Source organism: Corvus brachyrhynchos, unplaced genomic scaffold, assembly GCF_000691975.1.
Source record: "Corvus brachyrhynchos isolate BGI_N302 unplaced genomic scaffold, ASM69197v1 scaffold22, whole genome shotgun sequence".
Taxonomy (NCBI): domain Eukaryota; kingdom Metazoa; phylum Chordata; class Aves; order Passeriformes; family Corvidae; genus Corvus; species Corvus brachyrhynchos.
Genome location: NW_008238355.1, coordinates 5,245,883 through 5,269,792, shown reverse-complemented (window position 1 = coordinate 5,269,792; position 23,910 = coordinate 5,245,883). Strand labels below are relative to the sequence as shown.

The following is a 23,910-nucleotide window of genomic DNA, read 5'->3' as shown; positions in this document are numbered from 1 at the left end:
ACCCCAGCCAGTACAGCACAAATCTACTCACCTACCCAAACTTCTCTCTCTTCAGTCAGATTATTTTAAAATGTCAAGGAAACTTTTACTGAATGCTATGTTTTCAGATTCCATACAGATAGGTATGTTACCTTGAAACACACACTACACCTTCCATCCACCTAAAAATTAAAAGAGAAGATGCTTGCCTAGTTTCCCCTACTCTTGACTTTGTTTCTGGTCAATCAACATTTTCTGATATTCCTGAAATTTAGAGTTGCAAAATGCTCATTTAAACAATTACCTGCTCAATGGTACATCAGCTCTTTCTGCACTATATATTACTGATCTTACAATACTAGTAGGTTGTTAATAATTTTTAAAGCAAATTTCCATACTGTTTTCTGCTGTGTATCTCCTTTGCTTAAAAGCTCACATTCAGAAAAAATTCATGAAATACAGATGTAGTTTCAGCGCTTCACATGCAACTTGCAAGCGTGACATTACAATATGTGATCTTGAATGGTGTGGATCAACGGCAACACTTTTGAGTTTAGAGGGGCAAACCTTATTTCATTTGTATTTCAAAGGAGTCAAGAGAACAAAAAGCAAAAGGAAGTGGTCTTCTCATTTTCCCTTCACATCTGTTTTCTTCAAGACCAGACTACAAGGAGAATAAAGGTTTACCTTCACTATATTGCAGCACTGGAACTGGCTTTCATTTCCAAACATAATTTAGTTTAAGTATAGTATTATCACCTATTTTCACACATAACTTTAATGGAGGATGATATGCAGAGACTATAAAAAGGGAAACACAAAAAATGTGCTTGCTAATTCAAGCAATTGCATTGGGGCTCTACAGGAGAAAGAAAAGCCTGCTTAAGAGCTTCCCACAGTGAAATAAACTAGCAACTAGCATTTACAGCCTTGTTCTTTTTCTGGTTTATTTTGCAAAGAGGTCAGTCTGGATTTTAAATGGTCCAATAACCTGGACAACATAACAATTCTTACAATTATTTGTGTCATTTTATGAGAAGAAGCTGTCATTCCCTGTTAATCCTTTACATCTACATTTTTTCATGTTCACAGCTTTGGTACAGTATGTTACATAATACCTGTAGGTCTGCTAATCCTATGTTATGAAAACCTTCACCTTTTAACTGCTTTCACTGTAAAATGTGAACAGGCTGTGTTGTCATGGATACATAAAGATTAGGGAAGGGGTAAAAGTACCACAAAACCTGCATGCATGAATAACCTGAATTATGAAAGCTTTTTTCCCCCCCATACAGGATTTTGTAAACACAGCTGCTCTATTTAGTTGACGATTTTGAAGTCCAAAACATTTGCTTTATCTGAAATGCTTCTTCTATGGTGGATAATATTGTAATAAGCTCGTTTAAGTGCCCACAAAGCAATGTCAAAACCTAGCTTCTGTACTCATGTTATGTTTTTTTCTTAGAACATTTTTATGTTAGTTTTTAAGAGTCCAGGCTATACTAGACACTGTATATCCTTTAAAGCAGCTAGACTTCATTCTTCCTCCAGCTGATACCCAGTCTATCTATTGATAGACCCAATAAAATACTTCCATATCATTTCCTAAATTCAAAAAAATTTTTTACTTCAGACAAAATAAACCTTTAAACAACCAGGACAAAATACAGGAGGGAAAACCCCACAAAACCGAACAGTGGAAGTAACACAGTCGGTGTTACCCCAGACTTAAGTAAGCACCTTTTCTTATGCACCCCAGGCAAGTTTGACACTACCCCTGACACTATTCTGACTCTCAACTTGACCTGCACAGAGAGCTGCTAAGTGATCAAGTTTAGAGATGTTCTGAACAGTAAATGTAAACAACTTGTTTACCTCAGCTACCACCTTCATCAACAATGAACTTGGCTACTCCAGGAAGAGACTGGGGAAAATGACAAAAAGGGAGAAAGGGGGAGGGAGAAAGAAAGGGGGGGGGGGCCAAAATAATTTCTGTAAGAAAATATTTCGGGCCTTTAAAAAATCTGAAAATTATGAAATAAAAAAACCTGTTATAATACACATATTAAGATATTCAATCTTGTATCTCGCACACAACTTGCATTTTGATACCTACAACTGCAGATTAGCATCTAAGAATCTAAGTGGTGACAACACACCGGATCTATTTGACTACACTGAGAAACTAACAGAAAAGCACTGTTTCATTTATAAAACCTTTATGGAGCACAAGGCATATTTTAAACATTTAAACAGGTGAAGAAAAAAATGATGACGAACCACAATTTAATAAAAAACTAGATAATTGAATAAAACCTAGAAAACAAAATGCTGCTTCTTCCATTGAAAAATCATCTTCATACAAAAAAATAGAGAAGACTTGTTCTATTGTGCCTCATTAAATACTTTAATGAGTAAGATGATCTATGATACCCGAAGAAGCATCAAAAAAAATTTGTATGTGCTCAGCTGAAACAGAAAAATTAATTACATAATATATCAGTAAAGCTTAGAGAGGTCTTCTGACATACCTAATTTTGAAGAGTACCTGCAATGTCATATGCTTTGAAATGTTTGGATTAGGTGACATACCAACTTTTCAAATATGCATATATAGCTGATTTCCTACATACTGCTTTTTCTAAGTCACTTGAATTCTAAAAGCTGCCATGAGTCTATGAAATAGAAAAACCTCCTTACAAAATCCCATGAAATTTCACCCTTTTAAAGACTCTCCCCATGTCAATCTGTGCTGGCTATGATCTAACTCCCAGAATAACCTTCTTCATGATTTTGCCAAGGCCCTGAAGCGAGATGGGCCTGCAACTGACAGCACCTTCCTTCTTTCTCTTCTTGAAAACTGGAATAATATTTCCCAGCTTCCAGCTGACTGGGACCTCTCCAAACTCCAAGCCCATTGAAAAATAATGGAGAGAGACCTTGCTCTCAAAGTGTGTGAAAGTCTGAGACATCTTCTCACCTCCTCATTAACCACTTGAGATCCTCCTCATTTGGTCCTAAAATGTCTTCAATTTCTAAGCAGCTTGGAAAGTAGCATTAAAATCACTCAGAACTGTGCCACTGGCTGAATAGTAAGCTTTTTGATTAATTAAATTTCAAAAATCTGCTCCAGAAGAACAGACCCTTACCCTATGGTTTCTTATGACTTCTACTCATCATCTCAGAGAAAGGGCACAAACATTGAACAAGTTCAAAGTTCACTCATCAAATGCTGAAAATTATGGGCTGCTTCAAGTCTAGCTATTTTATCAAATGAAGGAGACTTTAATAAAAATCAAATAGATTTTCAGCACAAAGAAGGAAGATAAAAGAAGGCTTTATATTTCAAGGTGGTGCAGAATACAGTAATGCTGAAATTTGGGTTTAATAAAAAACACTAGAAAAATCCACCAAAACACTTTATATTACAATTATAAAACTTACCAAAAAGTAAAATACCTCAAAACTCCAGCAAACTGGTGCTTGGCAGCACTGACTGGAAGATGATTTAGATAATGATTCTTTTGATGCTCATTTCAAAAGTCCTCTCCAGTATGTTACAGACAGCAGTCCACACACAGACAACTGAATGTATGACTGCATGGATACAGCACTGGCCAAAGTGATGACTGGGGACAGATTCCCTTGTAGTATCACTGACATCTCTTTCTCTATTCAGACACTACAGAGATGAGACACTGCTCTAAAGCTCAATGTGGAATTTAGTTTCTCTTGTTCAGGTTCAGAAGAAATGAGATTACTAGTGGTTTCCTGCTTTTCCCAGTGGCCTGCCCTGCAGTAAACATCTATAGACTGATAGGCATTTCTCTTATAGGCACTCTGGACTTCTTAGAAGTCACACACGGGCTTCAGTGGCTAACACTGTGGTTTGATTTACCACAGAAGAGCACTTCTACAAAGTGCACTGCAGTATACTCACTGACTTGTAAAAACATACCAGTCTACTGTATTATTCATGTATGTTCATATTACATATCATTACCCTGTTCATAACACTACAACTGACAAATGATTACTGTTAGTCAATTCTCTTTCATTTGTCTACTAAATTTTTTAAAATTTTAACAGTTCACTGAGCTTTGCAGTCTCAAGATACAAATTTTGACAACATTCTACAGTAACTGGTTATCCATATAAAATCAATCTAGTGCACTTCAGGATTCACAGGGTGGGAAAGGAAAAGGAAAGGGAACCCAGTATCAAAAATATCTAGAAGTTTCAGTCTTCCAGATTTAAAGAAAAGTGGGACATTCAACCAGAGTTCCTTGACATAAAGCAAGATTTTTCTAAACAAAAAATGGAGAAATTTTTCACTGTAAAAAGGCAAAATCTATGTCCCTTATTTTCTTAACTTCCAACTATGTTTTTCCTAAGTGGGAAAAAGCATACTACCGTAAAATACTGAAAGGCCGAAATTTTACAAACTGTGGGCTTCCCAGCATACCTCCTGAATGGCTGTCATGACAACGTGTTGAACTGATTCTTCCATCATCATTATGGTCTGGATGTACTCTGAAAATAAAAGCATTCTGAAATGTCAGTGTTGAAACTCAAGTCACAGAAGGTAAGATCAGAAGCTGCATCCTTCCTACAAGATGACTAGGTGTCATGGATGACACTGAAATGTATAATCACCAGTCAAGTTCCACCCCAACAAATTCAACAAGATTTTATCACAAGTCTGTTCAGACATAAATCCAGGCTTATTTGAACTCTACAACAATGAAAAAAGTACATTATTACCTTTTTTTCCCCTCCCCTGGCATCTCACACTTCTGAAATAACTGATTTTATCCTTTTTTCACTTTGTTTCCAAACTATTCAGGCTCTTCAAGTACACAATCCATGCACAGGTTGTCCTTTCCTGTAAGTGTAACAATAACAGCCTGCCTTCCCACAGTATCCTCATCTCAAAGCATTTTCATGCTCATTCTTGGTGTTTGTTCTTATTTCGGTACTACCTCACAAATTAAGTCCCCTCCACTTTTTAAGTCTTTAGCTATGTGTCCATGTGAGCTACACAACAGTATCACATAAGATGATACAGTAGTCAGAAGAACAAATTCTGACATTTAAACTAAGTCCAGGAGCAAATGACTTGCCCAGCATCATATGGTTTCCAGCCAAACATCATCTCCTTTGTTTTAATGATGTGATTAAGAGAAAGAAGCTGGGAAAAAGTCATCACCTTCAAGTGGTTAATTTGCTCATGCTGAATCTCACTCAAAGTACATAAAATTAGACGGTTCTGGTATTTCAAACACGTGCATTTTTAATGTCCAGACTGAAAGAGTATTTGTGCAGGTCAGAATTACAGTCAGTGCCATGGGGGTAGAGAGGCAGGAGTCTCTTTCAGGGATTGCTGAAGAGGGATTGAATTGCCAAGCAAATGGCCTGAAGTGACTTTTTGGATGCTCTTATGATACCACACTCCATCTTCAGCTGTTGCCCACAAGGGCATGGATGCATTACTTTTTCCTATTTGCCAACCCCATAGCAACGAACATCTTAGAAACTACAGTATCCCAGACCAAACCAGACATATCTTCAGACCAAGAACCACTCATGCTGATGGCTTTTGGCCATGTAGTAAGATGATGTCTGGAATGCATTTCTAAAATCAAGAGTCATGATGAATAATGCAATAATTACATTTTTCCACTCTTAAGTATCCCGATCTGCCTCATAAATGGTTAAAAGGTGTGCCCAAGAATTTTTTCTTTGTAGACTGATTTTTAGCTTGGCAAACCAAAATCGAAAATATGTAAGTTGGAAGTAAATTCAGTGCCACTCTGAGTCTCCAAAAATAGTGAAGCTTACAACAAAACAACAGTTACTATCTGTAGGACAAAATAATGACATCATTAAAAGAAACCAAACTGTTTCTGACAGAAACCCAAGAAATATAGTTTTTCTCCTCAGCAGTTGAACAGTAACCAAGAAAACATGTTTTCAAAATCTATTACCTTGCTTCTGTTCACAATTCACAGCACATCCCAAAATAAGCTGAAGCATTCTCCCAAGCTCCGCAGCATCAGCATGCTCTCCAATCAGGTTAACATCAGGAAGGGTGAAGTCATTTATCTGTTGCCCTAGAATCTGCATGAAGACCAAGTACATATACATGGCTGTATCACTGCACATATACATACCCATTTATTTCATACGAAGATGATTCCGAATCAGCAAGAGCAATTCACTCTTATTTTACCATAGTTTTGAATACACCTTCAAAACAAACTAAATTGCCTAACACCTAACATCCCACTATTAGATCATACCGTTTGATACAAATAATACTTGGGAAAAGACAAACATGACTGTCTCAACTCACAAGCAACTACTAGATAAACACTTAGCAAGATTGTTTTTCTTCAGATAAGAAAGCTAACAAAAGCAGGCCTCCACATGGCTAAATAATTTTTTTAAAGCATTCCATTAAAAGAATCCAACTAAAAACATCTCCTGTAGCATAAGATATTACACACATCTGACATTTCTTACAACTACAAAGTCAGAAAATCAAGTATTTCGCCTATACAATACATATATCTAACACTGACAGGTGACAAATACAAGACAGTAAAAAACTCATATCACATTTTTAGCAAATTTAAGGATATCTGGCAAGTCTTACAGCTAAGAAAGCTGTTCCATGGAGATAATCTGAGGTAGTAGTACAATGATATGTAATTAAACAGCCCACATGCAGAAAGAAAGAAAAAATCCCGCAAAACAAAAGCCCATGTGACTCACAATTAGTGTTATCTGATTTATCATTAAAGATCATTAAGGATTAATGATTGTCAGTAGAAGCAACTAGACAATTCTGCTAAATTGCTCTTTACTGAACAGAGGGTTGAAAATATGAATATGAAATTTGGAATTAAACACATCTCTGACACATTAATTGCAGATAAAAAGAAACTTCTTAAACAGGGTGCAATAAGGAAACAATGACTATAGAGGGAATCAGTCGTGTTTGCTGCATGCTCTTTTTTGTGCAATACCCAAGAAAAACAGAAATCAGATTAAGGCATTTACAAAAAACATAGCATATATGAAGAATACAAAGAAAACAAGCCATTCTTAAGTTTAGTTGGGTTGGGCTTCTTGGAAGTGTTGTGGTTATATTCTGATTATGTACGGTGTGTTTTGTATTGTAGGTAGGATTTTTAAGCAGTTTTCTCAAAGAAGTAACTTAAAAACTTCTAAAATTCTTTGTAAACTTTAAAGGACCCATATTCACTCTTGTTGGAAGAGACTTCCTTTAGGTCATAAGAATTCTGTGAATGGATCAAGCACAATGGAAAATATTACCATTGTATATAGACTGCAATAATATTTTTTTGACTCTGATATGCATTTATATATTGATCTGTAGTTCCTGAATTTCTTTCAAATATAATGCTAGGTTTAAGTTAACAACACTACAGTGACTTCATAGTTACTGACAATAAAACTTCTATTGAGGAAAGCTGAAGGGAACAGGCAAATTGGCAGGCACTGTGTAGAAACCAAGGATGTGAAGGTGTGAATAGAGTTTGAAATAAACAAGAGAAAAAATTAAAAGAACCCAAAATACCAAAAGCCCTGAAAGAAATATGAAAATGAAGGATAGATTCTAAAATAACTATCTTGAGATGAAAAAGAGCACTTAACCCATTTTCAAAAACCAAAAATATAATACATTTACAAAAAAAATTAAATTTTCAGTTCCAGAGCAGCAGAGTTCTGTAGCAAGATTAACTGAGGCATAACAAAGCATGAAAGCTATAAATAGTTAACTTAGGCTTGCTGTTCTTCCATACTTGACAAAGACAGCAAACGTAGCATTTCTACTGGGAGATTGTTCTTCTGAACTCAATACAAATTTCTGAATTTTTGTGGATGAACAACATTAACATTTTTCAAAGGCTTTTAGCTACATCAGGTAAAATCCACATACACATCTATATTCTAGTAGCAGGGGAGGGAATCATGCTTAGGAAAACGTAAGCAGAATTCATTAGCAGAATCCAGATCATCTCTACTATCACCCCCAGGATTGCCTTGGCAGAAAAAAACCAAACTAAACCAAAATCCAGTAAGATTTATAAATGTGCACTACCTTTACAGAAATTAATCAGCTTGAAACAGCTCAAAACTTGCTTAATAGTAAAGTTTTCACACCAGAGACTTAAATCATAAATACTAACCAGTCAAAAAGAAGCTTTCATCACTTTGTCTTAGCAATATTAATTTTCCATACTAAAAACCTGATCTGTTTCTTTTTAGTATTTCCAGTTATGACCAGCTTGCTTAATCATCAATTTTCAACATTTATTTAAACATGAATACTTAACCATTTACTCATTATGGCCTCCTAAGACAAATTTTTCTTTCTAAAGTATTTCAGTTTATTAACAAATAACTTAATCTCTGAAGTATTTATGAGAAGACAATATTTTGAGACAAGCAATGTCTAGAATATATATATTATGGATTTTGTGCTGCTGCCTGTACAGATCAATTTGTCTCAAACATCACTGAAAGCAGATTTCACCTGAAGATTCACCACTGAAAGAAAAAATATGGTACTCTGTCTCCTCTGGAGTAATTAAGTCCTGAGTTTGCTCAAAATAAGAGAAAATGATGAGGGCTGAGTCCAATGACAATCCCTGAATTAAAATGTTTAATTGGAAGTCTTAATGCAGGGAGAGGCTAGAAATGCTCTTACTCTCCTCAAGAGGAAAATAAGGAAAAAAGCAGACTTAAGCTGCAGAGGAGGAGGGGAAAAAAATCAGACAGAGGTACAGTACAGTACATCAGACGCAAAATCCATCATCAGAACATAGTCAGTAAAGCCATCTATTGTTTACATGGCAAAATTTGCATATCACGCTTCCCTGGAACTCCTGAGTTTTCAGTAAAGCAGGTGAGAAGTTTTAAAGAAGGCCAAGACTAGGGAATAGGCCATGAATCATTATACATGCCAAAATGTTTGCAAGAAAACGTCAGAACTTAACCTGCAGAATACAATTTATCTTCAACAGGTTAACTAAAATACATAACTCAAAAGGCAAGCAGATGTAGATTACTTAAAATGGTTCTTACCTCATGGTTATAATCCAGTATTCCTTTTAAAATTTTTTTCAGGTTGCTTACCTATTTGACAAGAAGGAGGAAATAAAATAAATGCAGGGAATAAATTATAGAGAAATGATCAGAAAGTAGGTAATCACAGAAGAATCACACAAAAGAAGGATACAATTACATCTGTTTACCCGCAGTAAATTTAGAATCACAAAAGTTATGCAAGGGGCCCTTATGATCAGACTTCCAGATGTGATCACAAATCTTTATTAATTCCCAGAACCCATTTAAATTTATGAAAAATATAACATTGTCTTGGATCTGCTTTAAATCAGATCCTACAGCACGAATGTTTTATGAGTACTTGTTTATTTTAGGATTATCTTCATATCCAGAAGTTGAAACATTCTTTTCCTCCTTTCTTCTCTCCAAGCATCCTAGTAATCTACTTTCTGCAGGGATAAACTTCTTCTTCCAAACCAAAACCAGCTACTGCTCAATATCATCCTTTATTCCCAACCTATTTAAGTCTAATTTGTTATTTTTCTCAGTAATTATTCCTTTTAGTTCTTTCATTTTTGTTCTTGTCATTCTCTGTCCCGCCTCCCCCCTCCCAGTTTTTACAAATGAATGTCTGTCTTACAGTATCTGGCAAAATTCACATTTCTCAGTGTTGACTTCACTGCTATACAAAGGTAGCTTCTGTTCCCTTGCACAGCCAATGGCACCAGTTAAGTAACTCCTGTACAGAATGTATGGCACATTTCTCTAGTACTCAATATTGCTCCCTTCCCAGCAAAAATCCATTTGCATCAAGCTTCTGGGAATGTAGAGTGTGTTTTAAATTATAAAAATGCCCATGGGTATCAAAGGTGAAATTTAGACCGAAAAAAAAGAACCTTTGCTGAAAGTAACTACTACAGTTTACCACCAATTATGGTCCAAGTATTCAAGAAAAGAATTTAGGTAATACTAGCAGCATCCTGTTTCCTGGGACAGAGGATCTGCTGAGGGAGCTGGGGTTGGTTCAGCCTGGAGAAAAGGAGGTTCAGAGGTGACCTTATCACTCTTTACAACTCCCTGAAAGGAGGTTGTAGCCAGGTGGGGGTCAGCCTCTTCTGCCAGGTGACAAGAGATGGGACAAGAGGAAATGGCTTCAAGTTGTGCCAGGAAGAGTTTAGACTGGGTATCAGGAAACATCTCTTCATCAAAAAGGGTTACCAAGCATTGTAACAGGCTACCCAGGACACGACTGAGTCACCATCCTTGTGGTGTGCAAAGAGCTGTGTAGATGTGGTGCACTGGGACATGACTTACTGGTGGACTTGACAGTTTATGGTTGGATTCTAGGATCTTAAGGATCTTTTCCAACCTAAATGACTCTATAACTGAAGTTTAAACAGGATCTACAAAGACTAAAACTGATAGAAATAGGATTCACAAAGTTCTCTTGCTGACCACAGTAGCCACTGCAGCAAACTGTGGAACTACAATGAAGGGAGCGCAAAACCTCTCAAGTTCCAATTGCCTTTGAAGCCCACGATAAATTTTACATTCTTGACTGCATTCCAAAAATATCCAGTTAGGAGATTCTGTCCACTGACAGAAGTTATATACCTTTCAAACAATGTGATGGTTGTTAGGAAATGTGATACTGAAATTCAGGGACAAACTCAACACTTCAATACAGTCAACGAACAAAATGAGGTGATGAAAGTAAAATCCAAACTCAAGAAAGGAACAGGCTACACACACTGAAAGATTTTGCCAAGAAATCCAAAGTGGTGACGATCTGATTATCTTACTCCTATTAATCCACTTCCTTTTGGATACAAGTGCCAGAAGTTGATTCCTTATTAAGATATAGGAACATTCTGATTGTCTCCATAATGACTGAATTTTAAGTCATACAATAAACAAAAATTCATTTGGACCTGAAAAGTGACAAATCAAATACCCTGACAACCTAGAAACAGAACGGAAGTGGCTACATTATAGTAAGTATATGGGAACATCCACTGTCTCTTCGGTAAGAGCAAATAGGCAGCTTACGCCTTTTACACCAAAGCACATTCTTTTTCTGTACTACTACACACAACACAGCGCAGTTCTGTAAGAGCTACAACTATTTCTTAGCTGTCTGCCCAAGAGCAACCAAGACCACCACTCAAAGGCAAAGCACAATCATAACCAAAGTCTGCAACAGATTTAAGAATTTAAAGAAATTAAGAAATTTTATTTTTATGTCAAATCACCACAAAGAATACTGCACTGATTGGAACATAATTTTCAAACTTGATTAGTTAAAATCTTCCGGTTTATAATTTACCTGAGTCTGCTGCAGAAAGAGCCACAGAAACACAAGGGCCGTGTTGCAGAATTTAAGTCCAGTTTACCGATGAGAACATTGTGAGGAACCTTGAACTTGAACATAATCCCAAAAAAATGAGAAACCAAATGGAAAGCATCCACCTGTGAAATACTTCTTTTCCCCTCTCCTTGTAAGCATTTTTGAATTAAAATCCCTTAAACACAAAGAGCCACCCTCCTCCATGTAACTTTCATAGAGCTTAGAGTTGAGATACTGGAACAAAACCAATATTGATCAAAATTTGTCATGAAAACCAACATATAGGGCAGCATCCTTGAAAGAAGAGGACAGCAAACAAACTGAAAAAGAAATCTTTGCAGTCCTATTTCATTCCACTGTCAATCAACAGTACCAGCGTAGCTTGTTTTCAAGAACTAACTATACCATCTTTGCATCTGGCACATAATCACAATTATGAGGTTAAAGCAGCTTCTTTATAGACTTCTTTTAAGACTAAGACCGACTTAAACTTAACAATGACCTTCAGTATTACTCAGATGGCTCTCAATTTTTTTTTCTAACTACTTGCAGAGAATATACTTAGATGGTTTTATTGCACCTGGAAGAGAGGATCATCATAGGGAAACTACGAGTAACATTTTGTACTTTGAAATTCAATTGAGTAGTTCCAGTAACATTCATGAGGTCAAAGCATGAACAACAGCCCAAGAAAGTGTTAAAGACAACTAATTAGATCAGAATTCTAAGTCACAGCAGGTGATGGTTGTTCAGAATTACTTTTCACTTTCTTAAGCACATAGGGAAAACCTAACTGTGGTTAACAAAGACCATTCTATTATGTAATGGCAGAACACAACAGACAGAATTTCCAATATAGTCTATGACTATAAAGTACTAAATCATTGTTTGAATGTCAGCCCATGACTACATTGGATGCCTGTTTGCTTGCATCAGCAACCCGAGTTCTTCCCTTTCCATAAAAATATACACTCTACCCTCCCAACACCTTTTAACATCCATTCCCTGCAGCCATACTTCTGCTGGAAAAGACATGAAGCTTACTGGTAAAAAAAGCAACTATGCTTTATTCCACCTCAAAAATTTGTTGCAGTTCACAATAGATGGACCATTAAGTATTTCTAGACAAACATCTATCCATTTTCAATCTCTTTACGATCTGGCCTTTCTGTTTTACTTTCCCAATCTCATATTATGAGTGACAGTATATCTGCTTTGAGCTAATGCATCCACATAGGCAACCTGAATATTCTCACTCCTTCTTTGAACACCTGAACTTCACTAATACCCACAGCAGAGTTGTGTGGGTGTTCTCTATACTAAATTATCATTACCCCCTCAATTAACAGCCATCTTGGCTTAGTATAGCACTACATACTAAGCACACAGTGTTTAGAATGATACTGATGCTTATGACACAGCATTACCTTGATAACTGACTGGAATGAAAGCAGAGATGATGTGATCTGCCAACACCGTATGACTTAATGGTTGCTTAGTTTCTCTCCGGTTTTTTCTTTTATTCTCACTTGTCATATGAAAACTCTAATTAATTACAATTTACTTACTGTTTCCAACCTCAGGTTTGTAAGGGCAGTCTGTCTAGATTTCTCTCTTTACAAATATAGTTGTGCAACAAAGGGAAAGGCTGATGAAGTGGACAATAGAAAATGCCCTTAAGCTTGTGACTGTTGATAAAAAGGGAGCATGGCTTATCTAACGTCTTGGGTTTTTCTCCAACATTAGGACAGTCAGTCCACAATTTTGCATTACACTTATATCACGTGTATGACTGAAACCTTTTTTATGCTGAAGGCTCTGAATAAATTGGCTTTTCTTTTTGTATTTCAGATCTTGAATAACCTCTGGAAGTGTTGCTAGGGCACACTTTCAAGTGGTGTGTGAATTCTTAACCAATGGGCTTTGGATATCTCATTAAGGTACATTTTTACCCATTTGCAGTTAACAGGTGGGGTGGGGGGTGGGTGGCATGAGGCTGTGGGTGGGTGTGTGCATTGTTTGCATCACTCTCGCAGGCATTTGGTTTCTGATTTAAACTGCGTTTTGCAGGAGCATGTCTCATCACTGATTATAGATGGAACCTAGAAAAAGACTAGGTTATCCCTCTTCAGACGGTCTTCTACGAAAAAAAAAAAAATCCCCAAAAGAATGTATACAGACACTTCCCTGAGTTAAATGACAAGGAAAGAAAAATTTAATGTAGCTCCGAAGACAGAGAGCATTCCCACATTCAACTTATACTGTTGATTTAGGAGTTAAGGTTATATCAAAAGAGAATTAAATATATAGTTGCTCATTAACTTTTTCACAGAAATGAATGTCAGCTTCCAATACACCTATAATCTCTGCTTCTCACTTGTAGAAGAAACATTCACATGACAGGTTTCCAGCCTTATCAGGTAAATACCTTCTAAAAGGCTGCTGGAAGTGCTCCCTTCTCCTCCAAAAGAACCAGAAAAATAGAAATAGAAATATGATACTGTACACTGAAAACTAGCTCCCATTATACCACCAGTCATGTCAGCTTGTACTGAAAAAGAATTCAGAGCTAATGTAACAGTACCACTGTAAGGAGTCAAAATTAATTCTCAGAAATCAGATTTTTTTACTTAGATTACAGCATTAATTGGTTATTCCATTTTGCCATACTGTACCAAACACACGACATTCAAACTGTAGTAGGTATCAAAAGTTTAGTGGTTCCTGTTATTCAGTAATGGAACTAACAGAGCCTGCTACTATAAACATCACTAAAATTGTACTTTAAATTGATACTGTAGTCTGAATGCCGAAACAAAAAGCTCAGAAGAAAAAGTCAGAAATCAAGCTGAACAATTAATTTCCTTCCTTTCCTAAGCTTCCCACACTGAATGGAAGGGGGTGGGGGCAAAGGGTGACAATTTTATGCCATCCCTCAGATAGCCAACAGTTTATTCTGTAACTGCCAAAACTGACAATGTATGTATCAAATTAGTAACTTTTTTCTTGATTAGGGAATTTCATTCTTGCAAAATTTTGGCAATCATATTATTTTCTAACCTGTTTTTCATTTTGAATAAAGGTATTATGTTCAAGATGTCATCTTCCTCAGCCATGAAATACTAGGTTGTACACAATTTGAACTTGGACTATATATAAGTACTCATTGTACACAAGGAAAGAGTTAATGTCTTTGCTTTTTCTTTTTTGTAAACCATCATAGAATTGCAGGTAAGGCAGCAGTGAAAAGTTTTTTTGTTGCCTAAGGGAAAACACAAACTACTGTATTCACTGATGTATGCTACGACCATGAAATTTTAACCCTGAAGAAATAACACTTCTCTACTAAACACAGTAGACAAAGATCTGTGACCAGGAATGCTTGCTGAATGGTTCCTACATTGCAAGTTCCCTTTTTCTCTCCCGTGCATTGCTCAGTTTCTCAAGTCTGGCAACTTGCCCTGAAACCAAGACTGTAAAACATCCCTGTGATTTTTTTTTTAAATGGTACAGCAACAGTAAAAACATTGCAGTTACCAGAAAGCAAAATGCTAAAAAACCCCCCAAAAACCAAAACCCCAACCCCCCCCCACAAACAAACAAAACCAAAAAAACAACCAAACCAAACAACCAACCAAAACCAAAACAAACAAAAAACACCAAACCAAAACAACCCCCACCCAAAACTAAACAAACAAATAAAAACCACCTCAGCCTTATGTTCTTGTTTTTCTCCATACAGGAAAACACACAATTTAAAATTAACTATCACATCACTTGTTACCTTCTCCCAGGTAAACAGTGACAGGACAAGAAGAAATGGCCTCAAGATGCGCCAGGTAAGTTTTAGATTAAATATTAGGTAAAAAATTTTCATGGAAAGCATTGTAGAGCATTTGAACAGACTGCCTAGCAAAACAGTAGAGACATCATCCAGGAAGTGTTCAAAAAAGTGCAGATATAGCACTTGGAGACATAACGGGTTGTGGTGAACACAGTGGTGGTGCTAGGTTGACGGCTAGACTTGATCTTAAAGGTCTTTCCCAACTTTAACAATTCTATGATTCTACAATTTTCTGAGTACTTCTATGAACAGCGGTTAGATGGGCTGTACAAGGCCTATACTAACCTCTACCAGCCCTCCTAAACACCATTTCACAAAGCAAAACTTCCAACACATTACATTTTAGATTGTTTTTATGTATTTCCCCTACTACACTGGCTCCTTTACGTGGTTCAAGATACCAAGAGCTTGTACAAGTGGTGACTGTTATCCCAGATGGCATCAGAGGCAAAGAGCAACCATGTTTAGCAACAAGAAAATAATGCAGCTCATTATCACATTTGAGATAATCCAATTATCACTTCTCATGGCACTTCTCAAAGGATGATGGGAAAGCTGTATTCTAGAGTCATGCAAGTATGATGCCCACATCTTTAATCTACTAATGAATATATTTCTAAAAGGAGGTTGTAGTCAGGTGAGGGTCAGTCTCTTCTCCCACTTAGCAAGGGACAGGACAAGAGGAAATGGCCTCAAGTTGCACATGGGGAAATTTAGATTGGATATTATGAAAAATTTCTTCACCACCAGGGCTGTCAAGCATTAGAACAGACTGCCCAGGGAAGCAATTGAGTTACTATCCCTGGAGGTGTTTAGAAGAGGTGTAGATGTGGAGCTTAGGGACATGGTTTAGTGTGGACTTGGTAGACTTAACTTGATCTTAAGTCTTTTCCAAGCTGAACAATTCCATGTATACAAATGCACAGACTGGAGTGTTCCTACAAGCCAGACTATAAATGAAGGACTGGCTGATAGACACTTGGAAAACTAGACTACTGATAATGTTTACTCACATATAAAGAACAGTTGGCAAAGTATAGGATTACTTTTCTGATTAAAAAACTTGAGTTCAAGTATCACAATTGTGGCTTTTAGTATTCTTCATGAAAAGGGACGTGGTCTATAAAAATGTATACAAAAAGCTGATTATACATATTTCTTAAACAGAACAAAAGAAGTTTAGTTCTTGTTTACATGGATACATGAAAAAGGAGATGGAATGACATCAGCAATAAACTGAAATTTGACCTGATGCTTTTCCAACCTCAGTCACATAAGCAAGTTACTAGATTACTCAGCTTTTTTTTTTCACACCTACTAAGCTTTTACATCTGCCAAATTGGTGGGAGACATAAAAATAAAATATTTTTTCCTCTAACTCCATATGACAGTTATAGAAGCTGCTGCTCCACTTTCAATCAGCTCAAATGCTATTATAACAAACAGTTCTCAATTTGTTATTCTCCACATTTACCAGCCAAGACTTCAATATTCCTTAGAAGAAAACCCAAAAAATATTTTAGAGAAAAGTAAGACCTTGTATCCAGCCGTTCACTTGTAATTCCATACAATTCTTTGAGAAGTTCATTTATATTAAGTGCTTTACATGCAGCAGAAGCCAAGAGAGTTCTAAAGCTTTCTTAGGGATCGTGTTTTTTATTCACCAGTCAGTCAATATATCCTCATCAATGTACCCTCACTTTTGCCGGCAGCCCCAGTAGACAAAACACTCTAAAGCATTCCAGACTCCACACAGCTGGCCAGACAGCAGAATCCATGCTGATAGGTTTCCTGGCCAAGTCAAAACATAAACAGCAGCAGTGTACCCCATCTTTGTCTCAGGCAGCATTCTGCCTGTGTGTCCCTGCAATTCAAAGAGTGATGTAGACAAGCCAGTAAGTACTAGAGCATTTCACAGCTGTAGGCCTTCCCCAGATGCTCAGAATGGGCTTTGGTGGCTGGAAAAAAATGGTTTTACGGGAAACAAGAACTAACAGAAAATCATAACTATTTTTTCCCCCGAATTAGTCAGGCTGAAAATGGAAATTTAGAAAAGCACATAGATGATTCTCTGAACAAACTAGTCAAAAACCACACTAGCACCTACATGTGAGACTGTGCTCTTCAGATTCTAAAGCAAGATGTTCCTCATTCATAGTTCTTGTAAATTCTATTTCCTTCAGGTTTGCAGAGAAGTACTAGAATGCCAAGCGATACAAATTACCCAGCAAATAGACTGTGGTTAAAAACCATGCTGAGTAGAAACACAGAAAAAACACTACTTCCTCCCTTAAAACTCAGTAGTTCTGCAGAGCTGACAAAGTAAAGGAAGCAACACTTCGCCATTTTTCTTCAAAGATACTGCTTATTATGTTCTTATTTTTATGCAGCTGCTTCTCAAAAAAGCTGCTTTTTTAAAAGCTGCTTTCACACTGTGCATTAAAAAAAAAATCTCATTCAGCACTTGAAAAATGAGAGGTAATTGATGTATAACATTTACTTTTATATTTTCCTTTTAAGTCATTGAAACCTATTTACAAATTCAAAATGTCTTTGCTAAAACTGTGCAGGACAATACAACATAAAAACAAGTAAGTGTAATTTAAATGGTCTAAAATTCAAAATGCTGTCTATAAAGCAAGATCCTAATCCAAAAATGTGCGAATATTTAGACACAATATTGTATTAAGAACTGAAATACAGATTCACAGACAAGCAAAGTAAGTCAAATACCTTCAGCCTCCAATTATCTCCTACTTCTGTTTTGATTCTGTTCAGCCAATTTTCATCAAAGTAAGCTGGATCTCTGAAAGATAAAAAGTGTATTCATTAAAAACAGGTTACAGAAATTGTGAGTACACATTAGTCATTAAAGCTCCTGTCTCAGGTTTGAGTTAATTTAAATGACTACCTCTTGTATCTGACACATTGCCTGAATATAGTAGTTCAGAATCCTGTCACTACTCACTTTTCTAAGATCTTGCACCCCGTTGACAGCACAGCTTCATTGTGTGCCATGAGCAGCTTATGCTTTTGAGGAAGCTTTTTTGTATTTTGAATGCATTTTGCCAGTTCTCCCTCCATAAGTCCTATCTCTTAATTTCTCTTCTGGTGCTGCAGCAATATTTAGTTGCATTTCTTAAAAGTGTTAAGAATTATTCCTTTTTCGCATATGATGGATCCCTACCATTGTACACTGCTTACAACTATACAACTTCTAAAATAAAAGCCCGAAACCAAACAATACATATGCTGTCTTGATACAGTGAGAATAGCTAAAGAGTATCACTGAAGTTTTTATGACTGAGAACACACTTCACTATTCCACATACCAAACACTATCAGTTTTTGCAAATCTCTTTTCATAGTAACCCTACACAAATCTTTTTGTGAACACCCTTCCTCAGAAGTTTTTCTGTCCCCTGCACTTTTGACAAGGCAATCAAGAAAAAGAACAGAGAACTCCTACTGCTTGCAGAGTATACTTCTATTTCTATGAACAACTTCTCCCTCTTCATTTTCCTCCAAGCATCTTCCACAAGCTGCTTCTTCAAGACACCTCCTGAGACCCTCCTGCTGCCAAGCTCAACTAAAAGGCTAACATTTTCTACTAAAAGGCTAACATTTTCTACTCTCAGTTCAGTCAAATTTTCCCTTTATCACACAGAATTTTGAAAATTATATAATCAGAACTAAGGAGGAGGAATGTACTACTTATAACTGGTTTTAAAGGAGTAGGCAAACATAAGGAAAGGCTCATATTTCATCTAACATATAAAGTTAATACAGTCATAGTGAAAAAAAAAAAAACAAACCTTTCTGTTGTTAGCAAAAGGCTCTTAAGAATCTGTGTTACTGTTTCAGGTGAAGTACACTATTTTCTGGACTTACACTGCTGCATTTGCCACTGATTACTATTACATTTTCTGCTGTACCCTCTACACAGAAGGGTTCTGGACTGAGCTCTTTTTTCAAGGGCAAGATGCCGTGAGATCTTTCAGCAAAACTTCAAGAAAACTCTGCATATGCCTGGAGATTTAAATAACATCCATATCATATATACTGCAAACCAGCAATTACATCAGTACTTTTATTAGAGCACAAACTTTGTAGCCACACTTTGCATCTGATGCACAGTACATGCTGTATTTCATCTTCCACAGTGTCCTCACAATGCATCAAGGTCTGCAAGCTGTACTACAACTACAATACACAGCAATGGAGGAAGATCACAAACAGCAATGTTTCTCTATTGACACACTTCCATTGCTATTTTTACACACTTTGTTACAGACTCTGGTGAAGATTACAGCATATTTCCTTTCCTTTGACATGGCATCTGCAAACATATCTGGAAGAACAGCTTTAATTACTAGTTAAGTTGATGACTCCAAATTACTTCCATTCATAAACAGTACAGTTCTAGCAGAGATGTCAGAATCTTAAATTATGAAACAGAAAAAGCAATGTCTTATCCAAAGTATCATCTGGTTTTGAAATATATATTTTCAAAGAGCTTTCAAATGTCCTCTCTGCCATAAGAAGACAAGTAAACCTAAGAACGACATTGATTCAAGTATATATAAGATCTCTGAGATATAAAGAAAGTTTCCATTCAGCTTTCACATGAAACAAATAGCTCTCCTTGCAAAAAGCCTTACTTAAAACGTCTTCGTTTGGCTAACTTCCACTCAATTACAACAAAATCATCTCAACAGTAATAAAAAGAATGACAGCTCAAATACCATTTTAGGTGTGGTGTTCAAAAAGCACCCTGGTGACTCTCAAGAGGGTCTTCCGGGAATTGCCAACACACAAGTAAGCTTGCTTAACAGACTCACAATTACAAAGGATTTATGCAGCTGAGAGAGAAAGTAGGTATGACCTGTGCTTCCCCATCAAAAAAACCCAATAGCACTTCCTTAGGGATTGTATCTTATAATTTTAAGGGTTGCACTTGGCCACGAACATTTTCAGCTGCTTCAAGACTGCAGTGCCATGAATATACCAATCCTTGACATACCATTTTCAAGGTAAAGGTTCTAAGAAGCAACATGGTTAAGTATAAACAACATCCCACAAGCAAAATTATATTTGAACTGACTGGGTAGCTAATATTGCATATCCAGTTTTCAACAATAACAGCACCAGTAAGTGCATCAGCTGAGGAACAGTAACAAGATTTCAGAGTTAGGTCCAACTCACTTCACTCTGGAAGCCTTAGTTTCAGCAGAAACTAAGCAGCTTTTCTCAGCTACTACTGTAATAAATGGTACCCATGGACCAGCAACTGTCTTTCACAGTCTTGATGGAAGTCATAGGCTACCTAAACCCTTATATACATGATCAGACATGCTTACGGAAGGTCCTGGAGAAATAAATCTAAACTCAAGGTGGTAGTCTTCTTCCATAGATCCCATTTGGTTTTTTATTTGTATGTATACAAAACTCATGGAAGCATCCAAGGGCCCAGCAGCTGATAAGCACCCCACTTGAAATCAATATTATGTAACAGTAGTCAAAATAGCACCAACAACTCTTTTTAGAGAACCTTCATGCAGGTTACACAATAATTAATAGCACACTGCAAAAACACTTTGCTGGGAATACAACAAGCAGATGAGCAACAGGTTGGGTATCAACACCAATCAAATCTAGAATGATCATCCTTTCCTTAACATAAATAACCTACCATTATAATGTTCTTTCTCTTCAAAAGTTTAATTAAAGTTCATTACTAATACCAACAGCAATGCTCTCTCTATATAACAAATTACTGGAAATAAAAAACTTTTCCACAAGAACTTCTAAACATACTTTTAAAAAGGGGCTTCCAGATTGTGGGAACCCAGAGTGCAGAGAGTATTTCTCTGCCTGTTTTGAAGGGTTCTACCCCCCTGGACAACACTGGTTTTGACCTTCGTCCATGGAGAAAATTGCCTACCCTCTGGGAAGAATTAGAATCTACACTGGTGTGAACTAGGTGATAGAATACTATGTAAGATTGTCACAGGGTGAAAAATTTAGAGGTTTTGGGTTTATTAATATAGTAAGTAGATAAAAGCAAAAAACATCAAAATGGAGAATCCTTGTAGTTTCCAGGTTTCTTCCTCCTTCTTCACCTACTCCATTTTCTGCAGTATTGGTAGTATAGAATGATTGGTCACAAAATGCCGCAGTACAGGGTTACGCGGAAGGATAGTTCATTAGGCATTGGTAGAAAAGTAAAAATATTGTACGGTTTTAGTGGCCTTTAAAAAGCCTTGAGCTTTCCTGCATTTTGCCTTTTGTATTTTGCTCTGCTTCATGCTATGCTGTTGGCATGTGAATTACTGATAAGATATAATAAACAACCTGAAGACCAAGAAAATACAGAAGTCCCATTCGTCTCTGACTCCTTGCAAAGACTCTAAAAAGTCTCCCCCATCAGGGGAGACACAATTAAGATGCAGCCTGCGTCACCAGATGTTGGGTCATTCACAGCCCTTGCAGCAAACAAGTCTCCCAACGCTGTAATTTTGGGAACCAGGATTCAATCGAATTCAGAGTTCTTTAACTGCCTTAGGCTATTTCATTCGGAAGCAACAGCATTTTTCTTATAGTGTTTAAAAAAGCATCACCTAAGCAAATATGAAAATGTGTGTCTGAGAATAGAGCAGCTAAACTATCAGAAAATGGACTGAAGCATCATCATTACCATGACATGGCTTGTGCATGAACTAAGTATTCTGAATTCAGTAAGTTCCTGAGCCTAGAGCCAAACTTACACAATCTCCAGCACTGGATAACTTGCAGGTTTAGAAAGGTATTTGTGTATCAGTTGATTGCTGCCTACTATCTGAGTAGTACTGCAGATAACTGGGACTGTTCTTCAGAGCACAAGATACTTATGCTTGTTGTTAATGTTCTATCACTTCATGTGATGTTTTCAGCAGCGCTCATTTATACCATCTCCATCTTATTTTGTATGCAAATTTTCCTTTATTTAAGCAATCATCTCTCCGCATCACAGATGCCAAGAGACAGAAATACTCTTCTGAAGAAAATCAACCCACAGAGCATGTAGTATAACTCATGATTATTACTCATTTTAACAGTGGTACAGTAAGCTGCTTCAAGAAACGTGTTTACAAAAATTTCCCTCCCCCAGCGATATACAAAGGCATGGCTTTTGTGTTCTGCATGTGTCAAAACATACACAGCGTGTTGCAACGTATAATGTAACAAATGAATAATTCATTGAGAGGGGCACAATGCACAGATGACAAAAGAAAATACAGACCACTTCTTACACTTACCAAGGCCAGTATGACAGAGCAAGAAATAATCAAAACAAGAGGGACACCTGGTATTAAACAGTCTCCAGAGTGGGATGAAAGGCAAATTTTAAAACATAGTATAAAATGGGAAATCATGTTATTCTAGGGATATCAGTGGACAGTGAAAACATCAGTGCACAAGCTACAAAAAAAAAAAGGATGTGATTCAGAAGCAAGCTATGGCACTTCTACCAGCAAAAGCTACACAATTTTAGGTAAACAGCCTACTCATAAACGATTTAAACATTTTCTTTTGCTTCCACTGTTTACTCCTGGAGTACAACATTCTTTAAAATAATCATCAACACTGATTGTGTACAGGCATTTTATCTTACTGTATTTCATATCAATCCTAGTCAGAGGGATCAATAACTATCACATCTGAATACAAACAATCTTACAAAATAACACACAAAAGATAAGCTCAAGCATAGGCTGAATTTCTTCCTGCAAGATAATACAGTTAGCACTAGAAAATTACATTCAGTGATACTTTAACCTGAATCTTGAAGACAAAGTTTTAATGCTATAAAGAAAGAAAACGTCCTTCACAAATTTATCAACATCTGCTTTTTAACAGCTGAAACTGTAAGCAAAACGTTCATGCTTGGTTACATAAAACACATTTCTGCTATTTGCTATCACATACTACATCAATAGTGAAAAGCTTCTGAAGGTGTCAATTTCCTCTGTAACCTTTTCTTCTGACAGCTTCTTCCAGCAGTTTTGTTAAAGAAAATTCTGCTAGGTTTGTTGTGATGTCTGGCACTTACCTACAAATGGGCTACTACCCTGAGTGCAAAAAATATTGAGGATGATGTACAAAAAATTAAGAAGCATAGAAGAAACTGTTAGCCCCTTCCACTTAGCACAAGGCATAGCTGTTTTTTATCAGCTGATGAGCAAGCAATGTTCTTCCTTTTCGGTTTCCTCTTTTCTTCCTTTTTCTGACAAAAACTCCTACAGTTCTGTTTTGTGCAAATTTTCTGTATGTCTAAAACGACTAATTCCCTGAACTAGGGATCTGTCAAAAATTGTTCCTTATCTTGATCTACTATCTCACATCCTCGTAAGTACCAGTGGGCTTTTCCTATGAAGGTAGATGTAAAAAAAAAAAGAAAACAATTAGAAATAATAGAGTTCACTAGTAAACTTTTAAGCTTTTTGGAAGAAATGCTATCCTCACTCCCCTATGGAAATAGATCCAGATCACTGGATCACCCCAACAGCTTTAAATTTTCATCAATGGTCTTCTTCACTTGACTTCTTCGTTGACAATATTTTCTTCTTTCATAATGAATTCTTTTCCCTTTTTTTTTTTT

At 36.6% G+C, this 23,910-nt stretch overlaps 1 protein-coding gene across 6 annotated transcripts in view; it reads right to left on the bottom strand.

The window, feature by feature from the left end:
- The window catches only part of HOOK3 (hook microtubule tethering protein 3), an 84,661-nt gene that overhangs the window by 42,974 nt on the left and 17,777 nt on the right, over positions 1 to 23,910 (bottom strand). For 5 of the 6 annotated variants that reach the window (XM_017735394.1, XM_008634560.2, XM_017735396.1 and 2 more), the window contains exons 3-6: positions 18,003 to 18,075; positions 9,097 to 9,147; positions 5,967 to 6,099; positions 4,445 to 4,512 (exon numbers count right to left, since the gene is read on the bottom strand). In XM_017735394.1, coding sequence (XP_017590883.1) covers positions 4,445 to 4,512; positions 5,967 to 6,099; positions 9,097 to 9,147; positions 18,003 to 18,075 — 325 coding nt within the window. Of the gene's footprint in view, positions 1 to 4,444; positions 4,513 to 5,966; positions 6,100 to 9,096; positions 9,148 to 11,404; positions 11,500 to 18,002; positions 18,076 to 23,910 lie in introns of all 6 variants that reach the window. The other variant, XM_008634561.2, reaches the window with a different exon arrangement.